The sequence below is a fragment of the Gopherus flavomarginatus genome, chromosome 25, assembly GCF_025201925.1.
Source record: "Gopherus flavomarginatus isolate rGopFla2 chromosome 25, rGopFla2.mat.asm, whole genome shotgun sequence".
NCBI lineage: Eukaryota > Metazoa > Chordata > Testudines > Testudinidae > Gopherus > Gopherus flavomarginatus.
Window position 1 is genome coordinate 14,962,133 of NC_066641.1, and position 23,094 is coordinate 14,985,226.

The 23,094-nt window shown below is 51.8% G+C and overlaps 2 protein-coding genes across 4 annotated transcripts in view; both read left to right on the top strand.

Moving 5' to 3' along the window:
• Positions 1-23,094, top strand: part of LOC127040436 (membrane primary amine oxidase-like) — a 36,064-nt gene that overhangs the window by 936 nt on the left and 12,034 nt on the right. The window lies entirely within an intron of this gene.
• On the top strand, positions 12-16,570 carry LOC127040442 (membrane primary amine oxidase-like). 3 transcript variants are annotated; one of them, XM_050934596.1, is made up of 5 exons: positions 12-371; positions 3,983-4,847; positions 13,636-13,921; positions 15,072-15,201; positions 15,727-16,570. In XM_050934596.1, exons 1-5 carry the CDS (start codon positions 204-206, stop codon positions 16,009-16,011), a joined length of 1,734 nt encoding a protein of 577 aa, XP_050790553.1. In that variant the 5' UTR covers positions 12-203; the 3' UTR covers positions 16,012-16,570. The 3 variants fall into 3 exon arrangements, with proteins under 3 accessions (XP_050790553.1, XP_050790554.1, XP_050790552.1); XM_050934597.1 differs by lacking the exons at positions 12-371; positions 3,983-4,847 and adding an exon at positions 1,218-1,238; XM_050934595.1 differs by lacking the exon at positions 12-371 and having other exon boundaries at positions 2,671-4,847.

Sequence of the window (23,094 nt, forward strand, 5' to 3'; positions counted from 1 at the left end):
GACCCCCCCGGCAAGCGCTGGCTGTGGTGTATTTCGGAAACCAACCAGATCTGAATGTCACGGAGTACGGGGTGGGTCCCCTGCCAAAGCCCACAACTCACCTGGATATCACGGTGCAGAAGTACGGCGGGAAGCTGCCGTACCACCGCAGACCGGTGCTGGGTAAGGAGTATGAGCAGATTGAAATCTTCTTACGGAGGGAGATGTTCTCAGCAGCCTCGACCTTCCTGAATCGAGTATTTGATTGTAATGGGACTAATTTTGTATCACTAACCTCAGCCCCCCGGGGGTTCCAGTCCGGAGACCACAACACCTGGTTTGCTCTGTTCCACAACGTGAGCGGCTACTTCCTGCACCCCGTGGGGCTGGAGGTGCTGGTTGATCACAGCAGCCTGAACGTCTCCCAGTGGCAGGTGAGAAAAGTGTTTTATAACGGTCAGTACTACAAGGACTTGGTGCAGCTGGAGAGCGAGTTCCAGCAGGGCCGTGTCAAAGTGGACCCAGTTACGAGAGCCCCACCCGATGGGGGATTTTCCATGCAGCCCCGAGCACCCCCCAGGGCTCCGTTCCCTCTGCAGTACGAGCCTCGTGGGCCCCGCTACAGTGTCCAAAACAACCAAGTCGTCTCCCGGGCCTGGAGCTTTGCCTTTGGGGTGAATGTGAACACGGGGATACGTCTCTTTGACATCAGATTTAAGGGGGAGAGGATTGTCTATGAAATCAGTGTCCAGGATGCTATATCTGTCTATGGATCCAACTGTCCTGGAGGGATGTCAACCAGGTACATGGATGGGAGCTTTGGCATCGGGAGATTCACGTACCCCTTAGTCCGGGGGGTTGATTGCCCCTATTCAGCCACTTACGTAGACACTCACTACTTAGTTGAAACAGAGACACCTGAAACGCATAAAAACTCAGTCTGCATATTTGAGCAGAACTCTGGGTCTCCACTGAGGCGCCATTACTCCAACTTGCAGTCCCTGTACTATGGGGGTCTGACCAACTCTGCTCTGCTCTGGTCCTTCGGTCCATTGCCACTCTGGGCAACTACGACTACGTCTGGGACTTCATCTTCTACCAGAATGGAGCTATCGAGGCCAAAGTCCAAGCCACAGGCTACATGACTTCGTCCTTTCTGTACGGTGACGGTCTGGACTATGGCAATAGGGTTGGGGATCACACCCTGGGGACGGTGCACACCCATTCCATGAATTATAAAGTGGACTTGGACGTTGGAGGTAGGTCTCTTGGTGATGTTTCTCTCTCTCTTGTGCCTCTCACTTACTACGTACTACAGGCAGTCCTCAGACTTATGACACAACTGGTTCCTGAAAATTGCGTCCTAAGTTGAAACGTCCTAACTCGGAACCGCAGTCCACTCTATTACAGGACCAAGCATCGTAAAGTTGAAACTAATTGTCGTTAAGTCAAATCAGGGTGTCCATTCAGAAACGCTGTTAAGTGCTGTTTGTTGTAAGTCGAACGTGCTCAAGTCGAGAACTGCCTGGATCCTGTAGAACGGCGCAGTGGGGGCTGTCCCGAGATGCAGAACTCTCACAGACGACCAGTGGCAGCATCCTTGGTCACTTTCTTAGAGCTCTTGCAACATTGTTTATTGACTTATTCAAATGAGGAGTCAGAGGAGGTCACAAACCCCAGGAGCCATGCAAATCCCAGCAAGAGGCAGCTGGTCCAGGAAAAACGTGTAAAGTAGCAGTTTGGAAATGTGTGTTTTTCTTACACCCGTCAATTGCCAGGCCATGGGGTGGGAGCCAGGGTCTTGCTAGTTCTAACTGCGGCCTCTCCCTGTGACCTTGGGGTTGTCACCTTGCCCCATTATGCCTCAGTTTCCCCAGGGTAAAGCAGGGATACCAGCGACTGTGGATTAGCTGATTTCGCTTGTGCAGTGCTAAGCATTTCCTGATCTCTGGGAACGTTTGTTGTTCAGGTCCCAAGACTCGGACCCCAAATTGGTCTCATTGCGGCTGCTGAATTCCTCTTGCTTCGAGACAGCCAGGCATGTTTTCCAGCGGCAGTTCCCGCGGACGGGTATTTGAGAGTTTATATAAGGTCCTACACACCCAGGTTGTTTGGTGCTATGGTGCACACCATCTTCTGGCTAAAACAACTAGGTGTTGTCTATGTGTCTGTGCTCAGGGGTCACTGGTAAACCCCATTCAGCTCAATGGGGCTAAGAGACCAGGTCGCAGTTTTCTTCTCTGAAGGTTGGTCTTTTGGGCTGCGACTCAGCAATACATCAGTTCAGCAGGGACTCTGGGAAAGCACCAGGGGAGCAGCAGCATTGTGGGGAGGGTCTTTAAATTAAAATGGCTTCTGCAAAAAGGCAACAGTAAAAGAGACACTTTGCATCCCCCCCGAGCCAGACATGGCACCAGTAGGAGCTGGATCCCCTGCATCCCCTCCATCCCACAAGGACCTGCTTTGTGTTAGCAACCTAGAAATGCTGACTCCTGGAATTGGGGGGTGGCGGGACCTTGTCTGTTAGAGACTTTACCCCAATGCAAACCCCAGCATAAGCCCCTGGCATCAGCTGTGCTTCATGGCTCCATTAGAGGACTGTGCCACTGTCGATTCCCTTTGTGTAGGCAAGGCCTGAGTGCACATTAAAATCCAAATCCTGACTTAGCGCCTAGCTCCTTCCGCCACATTTGCTGTGTCCCTAGGCTCTAGTCTTCGTCCCAAATGAGCGTTGGTTAATCCAGAGCCACAGTCAAGATGAAATCGTTTTCAGAGAACACTACAACCACCCTGCTTACCAAGGAAATGCAAGAGCAAATCAGACTGAGAACCAGAAACTAGCAGCAGCGTAGAGTTCATGAGAAAGGAGCTCCAGGAGCCGTCCAAGTTCAGTGAGTCAGGAAGGGATGGAATTCTGCACTATAGCAAAAATCTCCAGCCTTTTGTAGATTTGGTTTCACCCCGCTTCTGATGCTGAGTGCTTGGATCGCATCTTTTATAGTTCAGACCTCTGGAAGTTGGTCTGAACAAACAATTAATGGCGCCTGCCCTGTAACTGCTCTTCTGCATATCAGTTACACGGTAACACAGAGCGTGCTGGATGGGCTGATAGCGAAGACCTGCCCTTTCTGGTCCCCACAAAGTTCAGATCTCCTCCTCTGACCTCGCCTCCACAGCTCATGTTTCCTCTACTTAACCCATTCAGCTGCAGCTTAAACAGGCTGCCTGTAGCTGGGAACACCACTCTGGAAGTGGTTCCTGAAGCCTCAAGCTCCTCTGCCTTCCTGGCTGCAGCAACATGAACCTGAAAACTGTCCTCATCCTCCTGGTTCTGGCGCTAGCCACCATTTTCGCTTTGGTTTGTGTGTTGCTGACTAGAGGAGTGAAACCAGCCAGTTGTGAACAGCAGAGCCTGAGCAGCCAGGAGGGAAAGCACAGCGACCAGAGCCTGGTCTTTGCTGATCTGACGCCAGAAGAAATGGTGCAAGTGGTGAGGTACCTGCAGCGCAGCCTTGGGGTGCCATTGGTAGACGCCTATAATGCAAACCCCTCTGATAACTGCATTTACTACGTCGATGTGCAGCTCCCCACCAAGGCCAAGGTGCTGGGGTTCTTGGATCGTGGGGGCAGGCGACCCCCCCGGCAGGCGCTGGCTGTGGTGTATTTCGGAAACCAACCAGATCCGAATGTCACGGAGTACGTGGTGGGTCCCCTGCCAAAGCCAACGACTCACCAGGACATCACAGTGCAGAAGTACGGCGGGAAGCTGCCGTACCACCGCAGACCGGTGCTGGGTAAGGAGTATGAGCAGATTGAAATCTTCTTACGGAGGGAGACGTTCTCAGCAGCCCCGACCTTCCTGAATCAAGTATTTGATTGTAATGGGAGCAATTTTGTATCACTAACCTCAGCCCCCCGGGGGTTCCAGTCTGGAGACCGCAACACCTGGTTTATTCTGTTCCATAACGTGAGCGGCTACTTCCTGCACCCCGTGGGGCTGGAGGTGCTGGTTGATCACAGCAGCCTGAACGTCTCCCAGTGGCGGGTGAGAAAAGTGTTTTATAACGGCCAGTACTACAAGGACTTGGTGCAGCTGGAGAGCGAGTTCCAGCAGGGCCGTGTCAAAGTGGACCCAGTTACGAGAGCCCCACCCGACGGGGGATTTTCTTCCATGCAGCCCCGAGCACCCCCCAGGGCTCCGTTCCCTCTGCAGTACGAGCCTCGTGGGCCCCGCTACAGTGTCCGAAACAACCAAGTCGTCTCCCGGGCCTGGAGCTTTGCCTTTGGGGTGAATGTGAACACGGGGATACGTCTCTTTGACATCAGATTTAAGGGGGAGAGGATTGTCTATGAAATCAGTGTCCAGGATGCTATATCTGTCTATGGGTCCAACTGTCCTGGAGGGATGTCAACCAGGTACATGGATGGGAGCTTTGGCATCGGGAGATTCACGTACCCCTTAGTCCGGGGGGTTGATTGCCCCTATTCAGCCACTTATGTAGACACTCACTACTTAGTTGAAACAGAGACACCTGAAACGCATAAAAACTCCATCTGCATTTTTGAGCAGAACTCTGGGTCTCCGCTGAGGCGCCATTACTCCAACTTGCAGTCCCTGTACTACGGGGGTCTGACCAACTCTGCTCTGGTCCTTCGGTCCATTGCCACTCTGGGCAACTACGACTACGTCTGGGACTTCATCTTCTACCAGAATGGAGCTATCGAGGCCAAAGTCCAAGCCACAGGCTACATGACTTCGTCCTTTCTGTACGGTGACGGTCTGGACTATGGCAATAGGGTTGGGGATCACACCCTGGGGACGGTGCACACCCATTCCATCAATTATAAAGTGGACTTGGACGTTGGAGGTAGGTTTCTGTGTAACTTTTATTTCTAGTTTTGTTCCCATCCTTTTTAGTATCTCAGCACCTCCCAGGTACGTTTAGATTTGCAAAATAAGGTTTCTCTTGGACTCTGGAGTGCTGCTTTTCTCCTTTCTCTGGTATCAGAGAGACCTGCCTGGTGTATACCCCATCAATAGTGTTTCTCTATCTCTGCCCCTTTTTGTGCCCTCACTCTGGTTATGGCGAGGAAGCGTTATCTTGCTCTGCTGCTGGTCAGACTCTTTAATAGCCGGGAAGCTGCTGGGTAACCTCTCGGAATGAGAATGGAGCCCTGAGCTGGCATGAAAAGCAAAGGCAAGGCTGGGGAATACTGGTCATTTTACAGATTTCCACCGTTGAAGGAAGTGAAGTTAAGGAATCTCTCTCTTCATCAATATCTGAAACCCGATAAACAGTGAAGAGTTCTAGAGACAACCACTGAACAGGCTTCCTTTGTAGATCAATATGGGACATTCCAGAATTGCCCTGGTCTCATTACTGCTGCTCATGCATTAGCTTCCTCGATGGCGATGTCTGCTCTCGACTCTCTGTAACTCCTTCTGCTTGGGGGAATTGGCCAAGTAGGCTGAAGGTTTACATGGAAAGGCTGTTTATCCCCTAAGATTTAGGTAACCAAAAGCGCCTGCTTGGGACTCATTTGGATAAGACCCAGGTGTCTTTATCTCCCAGCTGTGGCTCTTTGGTTTCCTTTCTGTCTTAGGGCTGGTAATGCAGAACTCTCTGTTTCTAATCATCTCTCTGTTTTCCCTCTTTGTGTTGTGTTTGACACACAGTGCCCAGGCCCACGTTCCAGTCCTAGGCTATCCCAAAAGTAGTGTTAGGAAAGGGAAGACAGGAACTGTGTGTGTGTGTGTGTGTGTGTGAGAGAGAGAGTGAGTGATTGATTGATTATAATATTTGTTTGTAGCGGAGGTGTCTCATCTACCCTCCTCCTTTCTCCAGAGTAAAATCTCTAGCTCTGATCTCCTCTTTAGCTGTAGTCTCCACTGGGCATTTTGATCATATCTGGCCAAAGTGCCAATCCCCCACCTCATGAAAGATGCCGTAGGGTGTAGATAGGCACCGTGGGCTGTCAGCAAGTGAGGCCAGTCCCCTGGGCTGCAGGAAAAGTTGCACAGCCCAAGACTGAACGCGGGGTGGGTGGACACAGGTATAAAGGCAACATCTCCTCCCTTTCTGGATGAGGTGGGAGGTCACGTTCCTGGACCCTCGTCCACTGCATGTTCCAGCCCGGAGCGTGCATGGGAAACCCAAGAGGTTTTTATGTAAAGAATCTTAATGGCAGGTGCAAGCTAGTCCCGAATACGAAGCCCACCAGCTGCAGCTACTGGGTCACCATCAGAATTCTCCTCTTGCCCAGGGGGCGGCCCGCGGTAGCACAGGGCCTTTCCGCGCCCAGGAGTGCTGAAAGACGGTGCTCAGCTCTTTGCTGTTACAATACCCCTCTCCCATGTTAACAGGCTGTGCAGCTCCCTCCCCCAGGCGCCTGTACTCCAGTACCCCCCATCCCCGAATGCTGAGAGGGGGATGTAGACATTGCGGATACAGCAGCCTGTGCTCTGCTCTTGGGTACCTGTGGCTGACTCGCTGAAGTCAGTGCCGTGGCATGAAGAACAGGAGTCCTTGTGGCACCTGAGAGTCTAACAAATTTATTTGAGCATAAGCTTTGGCAGCGGCATGAGTGTAACTGGTCCACTGTCTGGTTCCGCCCAGCAGCACAACTCTCAGCCAGCAGAGAGCAGCATTAGAACAACCCACCAATGTAAGTCCTACAGGAGATGAGCTGCTGGCAGATCAGTTTCTAGCAGTCACAGGACCCTCAGGCTTGGACACTGGTGCTCACCTTCTAGTGCTGAGGCTGCTCTGTGCAGCTCCTAGGCTCGGTGAGAGGCACAGCACTTGCACAAACCGATTTTAAATCACCTCTTACGTTTCACCCATTTCTCACAAGCCCTCTGGGATTTTGCCAAGGGTGAAGCAGCCACAGCAAGCTCAGGTGTGGTGGGTCTGGGGCAGGTTGTTTAAGAGGCCTGCATCATGCACACTTGTCTGTCTGTGCTCTGCACGTGACCTGCAAATGTTCATCAGATGAACAGGTTAGAAGTCTGCCCTACCAGCTCCTTTCAGCAATAGGCTCTGGCCTGAATTCTGGTAACAGCAGTCCCTGCACCCTTCCCAGCAACAAACAAGCTGGAGTTTTGGGGCTCTGCAGAGAAAAGCCAGCCTGCTGAATGCCAGCCACTTGACAGGGGCAGAAAGGCAGAGAGCTCCCGGTGCTGGGGACATGAGGAGAGTCTGACTGACAGGAAGCGACAGATGGGAGATACTCTAGTGCAAACTGCCGTAGTGAGCACACATCGCATATACATCAGACCTTCAGTCATAGCTCTTGAATTGCTTCGCAGAGCTGGGTCAACCAGATCGTTCCCACTTAAATGAGGAAACTAAGGGGACAAGAGTACCAAGCTCACAGAGTAACTGAAGTAAGCCAGAATCCAGGTCTCCTCCTTCCTGCTGCAGTGCCCAGGGTGATGACCCAGGCTGACTTGCACTAGACTTCATCAAGGCCCTTCCATGGGGTCGCTGTTGGTTCAACAGGGGACCACTGACCGAACTGCATTTTCATTTGTCCAGTGGAATGTCCAGCTGGAGGAAGTGGGAACCACCTGTCCTTTCACAAGGAAATGGCCCTTGTCCAACATGGCATGATAAGATTTCTGGTGGGAAACAGGGAGAGGGAGGTTCTCCGTTAGGAGTCTGTCTCGTGGTTGCTTATTTCTGTTGCATTTCTGAGCCCAGGCTCATCCACATGCCCAGTGCCTGGTACCTCAGGCCAAACATCATCTTTTTAAGATTGGTGCCCTCCTGGTGAGAAGCCCTCTCTGCTGCTTGCCTCGTGGGGTTTTGGTCCATAGGCTTTCTTCAGGGGCAATAGCCATGTGAACCAGAGCATTGGAGTCTCTAATAAGGAAAGATTCATGCAAACAAATATCACTCACCAGGTGGCTGGCCAAGCAGTTTTGGGGAGGCAAGCGAAGAGCCTCAGGATGGATGTAAATAATGCACTTCACTGGCTTTATCTTCCCTACCCAGAAAAAAGACGAGTGCAGAGGGGTGGCTGCTGTTAGGGGTGGCTGATCTGATAAATCCCCAGAGCGGCAGTTAGAATCATAGAATATCAGGGTTGGAAGGGGCCTCAGGACGTATCTAGTCCAACCCCCTGCTCCAGGCAGGACCAATCCCCAACTAAATCATCCCAGCCAGGGCTTTGTCAAGCCTGACCTTAAAAACCTCTAAGGAAGGAGATTCCACCACCTCCCTAGGGAACCCATTCCAGTGCTTCACCACCCTCCTAGTGGAAAAAGTTTTTCCTAATATCCAACCTAAACCTCCCCCATTGCAACTTGAGACCATTACTCCTTGTTCTATCATCTGCCACCACTGAGAACAGCCGAGCTCCATCCTCTTTGGAACCCCGCTTCAGGAAGTTGAAACGCTATCAAATCCCACCTCATTCTTCTCTTCTGCAGACTAAACATCCCAGTTCCCTCAGCCTCTCCTCATAAGTCATGTGCTCCAGCCTCCAAATAATTTTTGTTGCCCTCCACTGGACTCTTTCCAATTTTTCCACATCCTTCTTGTAGTGTGGGGCCCAAAACTGGACACAGTACTCCAGATGAGGCCTCACCAATGCCGAATAGAGGGGAATGATCATGTCCCTCGATCTGCTGGGAATGCCCCTACTTATACAGCCCAAAATGCCATTAGCCTTCTTGGCAACAAGGGCACACTGTTGACTCATATCCAGCTTCTCGTCCACTGTAACCCCTAGGTCCTTTTCTGCAGAATTTCTGCCTAGCCACTTGGTCCCTAGGCTGTAACAGTGCATTGGATTCTTCCATCCTAAGTGCGGGACTCTGCACTTGTCCTTGTTGAATCTCATCAGGTTTCTTTTGGCCCAGTTCTCTAATTTTTCTAGGTCCCTTTGTATCCTATCCCTACCCTCCAGCATATCTACCACTCCACCCAGTTTAGTGTCATCTGCAAACTTGCTGAGGGTGCAGTCCACGCCATCCTCCAGATCAGTTGTGAAGATATTGAACAAAACTGGCCCCAAATACCAGCTGCCAGTGACATGGAGCCATTGATCACTACCCTTTGAGCCCAACCATCTAGCCAGGTTTCTATCCACCATTCATCCAGTCCATACTTCTTTAACTTGCTGGCACGCGTAAGCGTGCTAGCCACAATGCTGAAAGATCCAGGTCCAGGCTTTCAGGCAGAACTGTGTAATCCGAGGAGCAGGATTCAGAAACACGATGAGCTGTATGGGGGAAGAGCCATTTCCTTCCAAGATGCCAAAAGGTGTGGAAAGTTGCCAGGAGCCTTTGGTCAGTTCTAAGGTGGTGACCCACCAGGCCTCCCCCAATCAGTCCAGCAACCCAATCACCTGGGAATGGGGCACGCATCAAATTAGAGATGAACTCTTCTCTAATCTGCAGAGCCCCAGGAGTCCCGCTGGCGTGGGGTTGAGGTTGCTGGGGCTCTGCCAGTCAGTTCAGGTCTCTCTGACAACCCTCAACTCTAGCTTGTTTGAGATCCTGCCTTGTGATGTTCTTCACGCTCCTTGGAAGCTGGCAGGGCCTTTGCTGAACAATGCTCAGTCCTTCAGCAGGGAGACCCATTGTGCCGGAGCCGAAATGGAGTTCGTGCCTTTCTGCAGGACGCGGGGATCATCACGGCTCCAGGCTCAGCTGCTGCTTACTGCAAAGCAGATCCAAGGGCCACAGGAGCAGCTTCTTGGGGGAACGGGACCCTGTGTCTAGGCGGTGTATGAACATGTGGTGATGAGACAGCCCCTCCCCTGAAGCGCTTACAGATGCAGTGGGGCACATTCACCCTTGGAGCATCCCCCCTTGCATCCACGTGTAATAGTGCCAGTACTCTCGGCTCCAGCGCTGCCTGCAGGCTGTCTGCTTCTCACCAGGCCTTCCATGGCCAAGGAACAAAGTTCAAGCCCCTTTCAGGGGAACCACAAGGTCCAAGTGAAAAGCCAAGCAAACCCGAATAATTCACCTGCCCCCTTGGGCTACTGAAGATTTCTGCTTTCACTTACAAAGCCTATCTCAGCCCTCCCCACCCTGGAGCCTACTTTGTTCCCTGGGGATTTCTCTCTACAGGAGAATCCTACTTCCTCTGCAGCTCTTCCCTGGATCTTGCCTCATTTCCAGGGCCTCCCACAGGGATCAATTCTGTCCCCACAGTCTTCTTCAGTTTGCTTAGCAGGCCCTTCCTGGGGTGGGGGGACACTCCCAGCTCCGCTCTCCTGGGTCTGCTCCTGTCAGCTGAGTTCAGCTCTGGGGAAGTAGGTCCTCTGCAGTTGTGCTGAGTCGCTCCAACTCCATTGCACCCAGCTGGGATCACTAATTGCCCCTAGGTGGCTATACTGGGGCAAGGCTTGAGGGGTAACCACTAGATAATGGCCAGGCTGAGCCCCTCTTGCCTTCCCCGCTCACTGGCATTAGTTTCTATTGGAGGGTTTTCTGCTGCAGCCCATCACTGTGGTAACTGAGTGCTGGTTTGACACAGGCATAGTCCCACTGACTTCACTCCTGCCTTTACACCAGTGTAGGGATTAGGCACCCTGGGTTTTTTCCATGCACTAATGGAGTGTCTTGAGTTCCTCTGCAAGGGAGATCCCACTGGGGACCAAGTAGTTACCTCCCTGGCTGCCTCTGTGCTCTGGAAAAGAGGTCCTGGCCATTAACCATCCTTTGGCGCAGCTGCTCGGAAATGCCAAGGAAGCTCAGCAAGGGCTCGGGGCCCAGACAAAGGAGAAGACTCTTGCCCATGCCATCCCATTAGCCACTCTCTGGGTGCCGTTCTAGCTCTTTCCAGGGGCCATTTCAGTCTGGTTGCTTATACGTCAGCGACCCCTAATGAGCCAGGCTTTAGCTGTAAGTTCTGCAGTAACAGGCCGCCTCTGTGTCCAGCTGACCACAGCCAGTGTTCTGGCAGCACCGTTAAGGGAAGGACTATGTTTTGCCCCATCCCTGTGACACACAGTATTGCGCACATGCACCTCTAACCCCGAGCTTTGGATTCCTTCTCTCAGGGCAGCTGACAGCTGTGATACCTGAACAGGGCCGGCTCCAGCTGTTTTGCCGCCCCAAGCAGCAAAGTGAAAAAAAAAAAGATAAAGCCGTGGTTGGCGGCACTCTACTGCGCTGCTTCGTTCTTCGGTGGCAATTCGGCAGCGGGTCCCTCTTGGAGCGAAGGGCTTGCCGCCGAATTGCTGCTGAAGATTCAGACATGCTACCCCTTTCCATTGGCCGCCCCAAGCACCTGCTTCCTTTGCTGGTGCCTGGAGCCAGCCCTGTCCCTGAATAAGAAAGGCAGCTCTGCTGCATCTTGCTTGAACTCCTTGTGCTATGCGCTTAGAAAAGGTATAGCACAGATGGCGCCTGTCACCCCCACACAGGCTGGGATGTGAGACTGCAAGTCACTCTGCACTAACCCCGCTGGGCTGCAGCTGCCTGGCGCTGACTGGGATTTTCTTGGCATTATTTTCCATTTGTGACAAAAGCCACATGGATGATTTTCACACAAAAGCTGCTGTCTGTAGGAGGAGCAAACAACCCCAGCATTACTGGAGGAGGACAACATGTTTCCTAAAATAAAAAGATACAAATAAATAATCCAACCTGGATAGAGCTGTGGGTTTGATTTCTGGCATCCATCCTCCCGAGGGTAAGTAGAGGCAGGTAAGCTCAGACCTGCTGTAGCTGCACTGAAATTTATTTTCAATGAAAGCCTCAAGTAAACTCACTTTGCCTAAGCAGAAGAAGCCAGAGCAACTCAAACTGAGAACCAGAGACTTATAACCACCTTTTCCTGGCTCACAGAGTTTTTGGAAAGTTCCTGGGACTCCTTCTCGTGAACATCTCGATTATCTTATTCCCATGGGCCCTTACCAACCTCATGTCCATGCACTGAATTTGTTAGTAGACTAGTCTTAGTTACTCAGATAAAAATATTGCAGGAGCCTCCTGATTTTCTGGCAGTGCAATGAAATTCATCCAGTTACTTGGGAGAGGCACGTATCTGCCTTCCACCTTTCTTCAAATGGGTCTAGTACTTCTTGTGCATTTTTGCCTTGTACAACACTTAATATATTCTTCGCAGTAACTGCCAAATGCATGTCTATTCTGTGAAAGTCTGCCCCAGGCCTGTTCTTACCAACGAGTCTACAAGGTCTCCAAATGTTTTGGCCCTGGAGGGCTTTCCTATGGCTTGTACCAAATCTTATGCATCTATCACAAGACAGCTCCTCCTAGCAGAGTTAACTGTTGGTGGGTAGTGGACATTGGCTGTCAGTACATTACCCAATATTGCTTTTGTGCCTGTTCTTAGACCGTCAGTTGCCTGTGCTAATGCCAAAGGGATCGGCATTAACTCATGTCAAAATCTGTTGCAAATTCACAGTCCTGCTGGCTTCATAGGCTGTGATTAGTTGCTGAAGAATATTTCTGTCCATCTTCATAGTTGAAGCCTTTCCTGTGACTTCTTCCCCCACCTCATAGAGCCTGGAAAAAGTTGAAGCATTATTTTTTGGCGGTGGATGATGAATATGTACGTGACCAGGATCTCTCATAAATTATCTGGAAAACAAGGTGAACAGTGAGGTGGCAAAATTTGCAGACAATCCAAAATTACTCAAGATAGTTAAGTCCAATGCTGCCTGTGAAGAGTTACAAAGGGATCTCACAAGACTAGGCAAGTGGGCAACAAACTGGCAGATGAAATTCAGTGTTGATAAGTGCAAAGTAAGGGACATTGGAAAATTATGATCTCAGCTATACAGGCAAAACGATGGGGTCTAAATTAGCTGCTACTGCTCAAGAAAGAGACCTTGGAGTCATTGTTGATAGAGCAGATGTTTTCAGGGAACTATGTGCAGCGACAGTCAAAAAAGTGAACAGAAAGTTAGAACCATTGGGAAAGGGACAGATAATATCATAGAAAGATCCTAATGCCACTCTAAATCCCTGGAAGTCACATATGACAAAAGCCACCCTCCCTGACCCTTACTGCTCAGACTCATTCCCTGCAAGGCCCTGAATTACATGGAATCGCCTAGTTCTTGAGAGGTGCTGCTCATTCCCCGTCACTTTGCAAGGTCACCTTCTCTTCTAGGAAGGTGCAAAATCATGAGCAGAAATATTCTACTTGCTCTGTTGCAGGGTTTTCAACCTGTGATGTGTGGACACCTGGAAGGCCACAGACTATGGGGTCTGCACCTCCATTGGAAATTGTTTAGGGGTCTGCAAATGAAAAAAGGTTGAAAACCACTGACCTATTGTATATGTAATGTTTGTTAATTACAGTAGCTGCGTTGTCATCTGAGGAGAGTGCAGGGGCTAGCACAAGGGTTATGCACCTCTTAGGCTCTACTTAACCCTCTGCAAAGGATGATTTTCACCTTAGGTGATTACGGGAGCCAGATGATGGAGTCGGCCACATCTCATTGCATCTCAGCCACTCATCACAACTGCAGTCATTGCTGCGAAGGACTTAGCCGCTTGTTTGGCGTGGGACTGCTTGTTGGGCACAGAGCTGCAGACATGGAGATGGCCCCATGCAGAACCCATGTTGTTCAGAGTCTCTGGGATGGGGTGGTGGTGAGAATGCATATGCTGTCTAGGAAGTACAGGAAGTGATTTCTTCAGTGGTATTTTTCTTTGTCTTTTAGGGGTGAATAATACTGTGGTGGCCCATGACATGGCATTTGAGTCTGTGCAGGCTCCTTGGAGTCCAGAGCACCAGATACAGCGTCCACGGCTCACCAAAGCAGTCCTGGACACAGAGGACAAGGCTGCGTTCCGGCTCCATTCAAACATGCCCAGATACATCTATTTTGCAGCCAACAGTGAAAATAAGTGGGGCCACCAGCGTGGCTACAGGATCCAGATTGTTAGCTTCACTGGGGAACATCTGCCAGAAACCAGTTTGATGGAGAGAGCTATCAGCTGGGGGAGGTAGGCAGCTTTCAGCTAGATGTTACCACATAGTTTATGATGATACACAAGTCACCTGTGGGTGCCTAGGTGTCCAGTGGCTTCATGGTTCAGGTACCCATGGAATGGACATGGGCAAAGGCTCTTGTACGCTCTAATGAAAGGATGTCATGTTCCCTCTTACCAATCGCTGGGAGTTATGCCTAAGGCTACAGTTTTGTCATGGTGATTTTTAGTAAAAATCATGGACAGGTCATGGGCAAGAAACAAAAATTCAGGGAAGCCGTGACCTGTCTGTGATTTTTTGCTGCTGCAGCTCCCTGGTTTCCCCCACCACCGTGGTGGCTGGGAGCTGTGGGTTTCCCCCTCCCCCAGTAGCAGTTGGGAAATACAGGGTGACCATATTTCCCAAAGAGAAAACAAGACACCCCAGCCACTTGCCCGAGGTGTCTCCCACCTCCTGCATGGTCACTGGAACCCTGAGGAGGGCCCCCTCAGGAGCCTGTCACCTGTCACTGGAACTTTGCAGGGGCCTTCCTGTTGCTGGAACCCTGCCAGGGACTCAGAGTCCTGCAGCCCGTGGGGCTGAAGCAGAGACTGTCACTGAGGTCTCTGGAAGTCACGGATTCCGTGACATAAAGGTAGCCTTAGTTATGCCCTATCAGCTGTTTGCCCACTCCTTGGAGTTTAAAGCCAAACCTCTGTTGCAAACCTTGATTGAATTCTCTACTTCAATGGTTCATTTTGAACCCTGCTGCCACACACTTCCTCCAGTGCACCTTACCTGTGGCCTGAAGCCCCCTCCGTTTTCCCAGTCCTGCCTCACCCCTTGGCCACAGCTCAGTCAGTGCGTCTCAGTCATGAATGACCTGTGAGGTACCTGCTATTCCAGTTCAGGTCACAGCCATTCCCCTTCTGCTGATGCACCTCACTGGCACCCTGCTATACCAGTCTCTGGAGTTTCTGCAGGGCTGAATGTTGTGGTAATGGTTTTGTGAGGTGTACATTAGGATCATAGAAGCTTGAGATGGAAGCTTCATTATGTAGCCCATGCCCCCGTCCAGCCTGCCAGGTGGGGCCAGGGCAGAGTGTTTCCTGTAGTATATTTCTCCCAATCGGGTTTTAAATGTCCCTGTCTTGTGTGGCTGCCTTCTTTCTCTTCTCTCATTAGGTACAAACTGGCTGTCACCAAACGAAAAGAGGAGGAACCAACCAGTAGCAGCATCTACAACCAGAACGACCCCTGGACGCCCACTGTGGCCTTTGCTGACTTCATAAACAATGAGACCATTGTAAACGAGGTGAGTTGGGTTCTCTTTGTACTGGGGCCATGTATTACAGTGTGCCGAGTATTACACTCAGTCTTAGAACTATCCACAGCCCAGGACTCTCACAGACGAGGCCTGTTCTTTTGCTCAGGGCTCAGACAGACATTGCTAACAGGACTCTTGGTTTCTGTGGGACAAAAGCAAAGTCTTGGGGAAGGAAAAACAACTCACTGCACTCCATGTTTCCCCTCTTCCGAGTTAGCACCTGTTCATTCTTTGTCCTTGTGACGTCCATGTGACTGAGTTGTGTGTAGAGTGAATGAGCAGAGCTGGTCGGGAAAGTCTGAAAAATCTTAAATTGCAACAAATAGGGGGAAAATGTCAGGAAAATGTTTCCATTGCTCAAGCCGCTCTCCTAAAGAGGGAGCCCGGCAGGTGGCATTTGCAGGCTTTGGCCCAGGTTCTGTCCTCGGACGTTACTGGTCTGCCCCAGTATGTGACCCCAATGGATGTTCTCCTGAAATAACCAAGTTATGTGACACTCTCTCCCTTCCCCAGGACTTGGTTGCCTGGATAACAACTGGTTTCCTTCACATCCCACATGCTGAGGATATTCCCAACACAGTGACTGTGGGAAATGGAGTCAGCATTTTCCTGAGACCCTACAATTATTATGACATAGACCCTTCCATATACTCACCTGATGGCGTCTTTTTCACCAGTGAGCAGGACTCTAGTGTATGTGAAGTCAACCATATTGCCTGCCTGTCCAAAAGTGCCTCATGTTTACCAATCCTCCCTCCGTTCACCTATGATGGCTTCCAAAATCTGACGAGACTGTAAGAGTTATGGGTTGCAGGGTCTTTGTGTGGTAGAAGTGAATATGATGCACTAGAGTGACTACTCTGCCCAGATGACCCATTTGCATAATGGAGATCTGTCTTAAAACTCATTTCTAATGACAGAACTTTATCAAAAGATAAACTTAATCACCATTATCATTGCTTACAAGGGCTGTATCTAAGAGTTATGGACTGCAGGGTCTTTACGTGGTAGGAGAAATGAATCTGATGCACCAGAGTGACTACTCTGCGGAAAAAACATCTATTTTTAATAATGGAGATCTGTCTTCAAGTCCATCTGTTAATGATGTTGTGTAGCTTTTTATATAGCAACTTCACTATTACAAGGGGCTGTGTCTTTAAAGGGAAACATAACTGTCTCAGTACGCTGCCAGGTTAGAATTTGTATTAGTCTTTTTTAGAATAACATGTTTAAATCCAGTCTGTCGCATGAGGGAGGCAGGTGGAAGGAGAGCCAATTCTGTTCCTCTGATAACGGTAATAAATACTGAGTACTAACTAGCTCAGGTGAAAATAATGAAGTTTGATGTTGGTCCAAAGTTATCTCAAATGCCTTATTCTTAAACTGCTGCAGCTGTGTTGCACTGCCTGTGTTCATGAAGGCTGAAGGCACCGAGTCTTAGCGTAAGCACACGGGACTAGCTGTACTGGGTCAGACCAATGGTCCATCTAGTTCATTATTCTGTTTTCTGACAGTGGCCATTCAGAGGGAATGAACATATCAAGCAGTCACTGAGTGATCCATCCCCTGTCGTCCAGTCCCAGCTTCTGGCAGTCGGAGGCTAGGGTTGCGTCCCTGACCATCTTGGCTAATAGCCATTGATGGACCTGTCCTCCATGAACTTATCTCATTCTTTTTTGAACCCAGCTATACTTTTTCTTCACAACATCCCCTGGAAATGAATTCCACAGCCTGAGTGTGTGCTGCTGCCATTTATAAGTCAACCTTAAAAACATGCTGTGGCCTGAAGCTTTGACTAAATCCCTGCCTTGAGAAAGCACAAGCTGTACGGCGGCTGTGAGATCTCACCGAGGTTAGCCAGTCCTCATCATGGGCTAGTGCCTTTCAAGAACATCAGATACATAAAGCCCTGTAGCCTGAGACCTCTCCTGAGGGTCTGATCTGGCTGCTGTGAGAGTCTGGTGCTCTGCAGAAGGCTGTGAGCTAAGTCACTCCTACTCACTCTGCTTTCCAGACCTTGTGGGTAGTTCAACAACAGGAAAGGAATAAGGGATAAAGTGAGCAGCTTTGGGGACAGTGATCTCTGGTAAATACTGGCTGTAAAAGCAGGATGTCTGAAGATCAGCAGAATAGTAGATGGGGCACGAGGCTGTTACTCCAGTGTTGGAGCACATGAGTCATCACAAGCCACAAAAGAGACATGTGAGCTGTTCAATATTTAAATGAATGTGATGCTCAGAACTGACAGGTGCTGGGTAGAGCCAGACTGTGGGAGCGGGGGCCTCCGCAAGCCACTCACGGGTGTCATGGCTGTGATATTATGGGATGGGACACTGCACACTATTTTGTATCACATACCAGGGTGCGAAGCAGCTTCCACTGTCTAGAGCACAAACGAACATTGGGCTGATGATGCAGAGGAAGCCAGGAGAGCTGAAAGACCCGTTACATGGCTAAGAATGGTCAATGCAGGGAGTGAACTATAGAGTGGAGGAAACAAAGGCCAAGCACTGGCCATGGCTGGGCTAGAAGCTAATGAGACCATCAGGGCTCATCATTGGAAGGATGTTAGTGACAAGGGGACATGGAAATAAGTTTCGTCCCTCCCTAGTCCCAAGGGAGCAGGCTCCTTCCCAAGATCTGGGATACATTGTCCAAGGAGGAAGCGTGATTTTCAGGGCAGCTGGGGAACGATGGGCTGCTGAGGCTCCAGATCCAGATGAATTTGATCCTGCAAAGGAAGCAGTGTAAGGTCCTAGGCCAGCTTTTTCTCAGGGAGACCTGGTCATTTGTGTGGGAAGCAATGTGACCCTGGAGGGTACTACGAGAGAATCTGAACTCAAGCTTTCTCTGTGGCCTGGGAGGTTAGACAGCAGGTGGGGCTGCACCTCCTGCTGCTCTTAGCTATGGCTGTCCCACAAGCATGGCTGTTGAATAGGGCTTGGCCTCAGTCTCTATTACCATAAGGCCCATCCTGGTGCAGAACTGGGGTTGGTGAGCAGGGCTGGGGGGGCTGCACTGGTGCAGAGGTAGCTTGGCGGTAGCTGGGCTGGTGATGGGTAGATGGTGCTGGGCTGGGGAGGTGCAGGGGTGGAGTAGCTGGGTTGGAAGGGGTGCTGCTGGGCTGATTGGGAAGCCAGCGGCAGTGGCTATGGGGCTGGTGTTGGGGGGGCTCTCCCTCACCTTGAGGGGGGGCCCTCCCTCACCTTGAGTCTCTGCCACTCTGGGCTGGGGGCTGGGGCAGCGAGACGGGAGGCAGAGGCTGCTTGCTGGCAGGTGCCACAGCAGCCCGGGCCAGGAGGCGGCACTGAAGGCCAGTGCCCATCATGAGAGTGCAGCTGAGACATGGTGGGTGCCAGGTGCCAGGCAGCCCTGCTCCCCAGACAGGCAAAAGCACTGCCTTATTCATCTCACTCCTAGGGCTCTTCTCCCAGTTCCAGCCTGTCCAATCCCATCCCTCTGCTACCCACCTTGCAACAAGCATCCCCAGCCAGGGCCTGTCCCCGCTGCCTGCCGAGGGGATGGGGCTCTGCATGAGGGTTTGGATCAAGTCACAAGGCAGGACCATGCCACAGGCCAGAGTTAGGGACAAATTGCTAAAAGAGCCCAGTGGGCCACTGACCTGGCCACGAGAGGAGATGGACATTTTATCTGCTGGGACTCTGCCCTGCTCCACTAGAAGGAGTGAATTTGAAAATGATTCTGGGGTTGGGAAAGGGGCTCCGGAGAAGGAAGGGGGCAGAACTGGCAGCTCAGACCTCCTCCATTACAGGAAAGGGTCTAAGGGGTCTAAGCCCCCTCCCTGCCCAACGCCTGAGGAACTTTAATTCCAAAGTGCTTGACATTTCCGCCAAACTGGTGGCACAGACAGGACATGGAGTCTTAACCAGTCAGGGGTGTAGCCCTCATCGCTATGCAGAGTTCAGGTTCTCCCCTGTTCCTGGTATGAAGGGGCAGCAGACCTCAGGATGAGGCCAGAGATAGTCACCTGGGTCAGCTCTGCTCAGGGGCTGGAGCATGCATTAAACACTTTGATTCTGGCAACATGCAGGTTTCAGAGATACCATAAATCCTGAAGCCAACCTGCAGCCCTGGAGCCAGCCCTGCCCAGCTGTTACAAAAGCAAAGCTACACAGGGAGAGCTGGAGGCTCTCCAAGTCTTTGGTGAAAGAAATTATGACCTTAAAAGAGGAAGGGAAGGGGGATGGGAAGAGGGGAAAACACCTAATGTCCTAAACAGCAGGAGAGAAGGCAGCAGAGGCGGGCAGGAAATGTAGGAATGGGAGCAGAGGCCTGAGGGAAATGTGGCATTTGCTGAACGTGGGAGTTAGGGATGGAAAAGGACAATTTGCTTACAAGGCAAACTGAGTGACCAGCTGAGCTTGGGTTTGTGCCTGATCCTGTGAGTGGAGTCAGAGCATCCTGGGCTTCCCTACCTTTCTACACCAAATCCAGCTCAGAACCAGCGGGGAGGGATATACCATGGGGAAGGAGATTTTTGAGGGGATGAGACACTGTTGGATTCTGACCCTATCTGGCCATCATGAGCAACCTACCTACAGCACATTTGTGATTGGCACATCTGTCACGGAGTGTGTGTGGGGGTCCGGTCCTGCACCCTTCTTCCTGGGACCCACATTGACTCTCAGCCAGCCAGTAAAACAGAAGGTTTATTGGACAACAGGAACGCAGGTTACAGCCGAGCTTGCAGGACCCCTCAGTCGAGTCCTTCTGGAGTTTCAGGGTGCTTGGGTCCAGCATAGGATCCCCTGAATTCCCCTCTGTGACGAACTGGGAAAGTTTTTAATGTTTTCTCTGAATACTGTGTTGGTGCCTTAGTGTCCCCATGGCAGTTTTTAAATATCTGGCAGAGCAAAGGCCCAGTGCACCTAAATGCCTGATGCTCTGTCTCCTAGCAACTGATGGCCTGGGCCCCTCCTCTGCAAAGGTGCCAGCTGAAGGTGTTGGAGACAAAGGGATTAGGTGACCTCCTGGCCTGGGAAAGGGGTTGAGCAGAGAGGAGGGGCTGGGAGGGGTTGTTAGTCTGGAGCTGGCTGGGGTCAAGGGTGGAGGGCAGGCCTGGGGGTCTGGCTCACTGCCCCCCAGAATGGACCCAGCTGAGGGGTCCAGTTCGCTGTATCTACAAACTCTGTTTTAGACCCTGTTCCTGTCATCGACTAAACCTCTGTGTTACTGGCTGGCTGAGAGTCACGTCTGACTGCAAAGTGGGGGTGCAGAACCCGGTGGCTTCCCCAGGACCCCGCTGGGGTGGACTCGCTGTGGGAAGCGCACGGAGGGGCAGAGGATGCTGAATGCTCCAAGAAGAGACCCAGGAGGTGAAGACGTGTGAGCTTCTTGCCCTAAACAAGTCTGCTCCAAGGGAGAGGAGGCTCCCCAAAGTCCTGACTGGCTTTGTGGGGAGCAGTTCCAGAGCATCGCCCGGTGACTCCGTGACAACTGGTGGCAGCGGTGGGATGTACTGCACCCCGTGAATGGCGCTGCTTGCAGTAAGTGACTGGGGAGCAGTAAAACAAAGGAGGGATAATGAGGACCAGGCGTGCTGAAGGCTCAGAGAGGGACGGTTTCAGGGGGCAGTTAACCTCTGGGAGTGTGTGACCAGCGAAAAGGACTGTTGAAGTAACAGGGTCCCCCTGAGAACTGCAGCGAGCAGTCTCAGGGGCGGAGGAGTCTGCAGCTCGACCCTGGCAAAGAGGTGGTGACCACGAGAAGGGTTGGCACACCAGGGGTTCTTCCTGGAAACCATGGGGGAGCCAAGAGCACACAGGCCTGTGAGTCCAGAGCCACTTAAAAACAGTGAAGTAATGGTCTATCACCATCTCCTTAAAAAAAACATTGTAATCCTGTGCACAAAAAAAGGGTTACGCGTGGAAAAATTCACCAAGGCACAGTTAATCATGCAGTTGAAGGAGAAGGACCGCTCTGAGGAGCAGATTCCTGGCCCAAATGGGGCTACAAGAGGATCTGAGAGCACCTGGCTGATGCTCCAGCCATCCCTGGGAGTCTGGTCCCCAATCAGACAAGGGTCTTCACGATTGGGTTCCCCATCAGGAGATTGGAGACGGATGGGATGGGAGCAGAGCCTGAGAGAGAGCAAGAGCCCGAGGAAAAGCTGCAGGAGAAGCAGCAGCAGCGTGGACTGGTGATGGTGGAGCAGAGAGACATAGGGGGCTGCCCAGGGGTTAGTGGGGAAACACGCCCGTGGGGGCGAGACCCTGGGACAGAGAGAACTGTGGTGGTGCAGCCCCAGATGCTGAGGGACTGTGGGACCTGGGTGAAATTCCCTGGGGTGAAGCCCCTCACCCTGCCTATGGCCCAGATCCCTGTGCAGACCCAGGAGGGGTCGGGCTGGCTGGTCGTTGGGGTTCTCCAGGATATCGGCTGGGAGGCCCTGTTGGGGGGTGACTGTCTCCCCATGGAACAGAATCCAGGCCCCGCTCCTGTAACGGCCAAGGGTTTGCATTCAAATCCAAAAAACCAATTGGCTAGAATGAAAATGGTCAGTGAAAATGCAAATGACCTGTCTGGCAGGGAGGAGGGGCTGCTGGGCTCAGGATACCTGCCTACCTGTAACCAGCCCCCTGGGGCTGAGTGGGAGGGAGAGATGCTCCCCGCGCCCCTGCACACCGGAGAGGGGGCTCACGCTGGCTCTAATGCTGTAACCAGAGCAAAAAGCTCGCTGCCTGGCCCCACTGGGACTGCAAGGGCAGTGCTGAGCATGGGAGGAGCTGAAACCCCAGCTAAGTGCAGGGACACCCAGGCAGGGCAGGTCAGCTGCCAAACAGGTTTGCCTGGTCCAAACGTGCTGCTGGAAAGTAATTACACAGCAGGAAGGGAGCAGGTCCCACTCCCTGCCCCAGCTGCTAAATCCCAAACCAAGCTGCAAAAGGATCCCTCCTTGAAAAAGCTGAGGGAACTTGCTGGCCACAGCGCTGCAAACCCCCGTGGGGAAGGCTGCAGGGACAGAGTCCTGCAGGAAAAAAAATTCCTGTACCAAAAATGGGCTCCCAAAGGGAAAGTAAAACTGGGGAAAATCGAAAGGCAGCTGGTGGTGCCCCAGGAATCCACAGGGTTCTTCCCGTTCAAGCTGCTGGATGGGAGGAGAGTGAGGGAACCCCTGGACCCGGAAAGAAAGAATTGAAAGGAAAAGGGGGAAGACTCCCTGGGGGATCTCTTCCCTGAGGTGGGAGCCAATCTCCCCATCAGGTGTTCCCCATTCAAAGTCACTGGGAAAGCAGCCCAAAACCTGGAGAGAGAGGTCAAGGACCTGCTGGCTTTAGATGGGATCCAGCCGTTTTACAGCCCATGGGCCTCACCCGTGGGGCTGATCCCCAAGGGAGACAGGAAGATCTGGTTTTATGGGGGCTATCAGAAGCTTAAAGCCATCACAGTGTCCGATGCCCACCCCATGCCTAGGCCTGGGGAGATTCTAAACAAGCAGAGGGAGATGGAGAACATGGCCCTGGCAGACACTGATAACATGTGCATCTTTAGCCAGACCTGGGAGGAACAGGTGTCCCAGGTGAAGAGGGGGCTGGGCTGCCTCAAGGAGGTGGGACTGACATTAAAAGCTGGTAAGTGCAAGGGGGGATGGCAGAGGTGTTGTGTCTGGGCCACAAAGTGGGAAGTGGCTGCCCAAGCCCAGAGCTGGCCAACGCCAAGATGGGGGCTCTTAACCAAGGGAGCCCGAATTGCAGCCCAGAGTGCTGGGAGAAGACCCCGTCCCAGTTTGAACCCCAGGGGTACTGGGGACAGCAAAAGGGTTCAAGCTGCATAAACCTTCCCACATGCGGCTTGCAAGTGCCATCAAGCACACCCGACCTAAGGGAGGGCGTGAGACTGGACTGTCCTGGTGTAACTCAC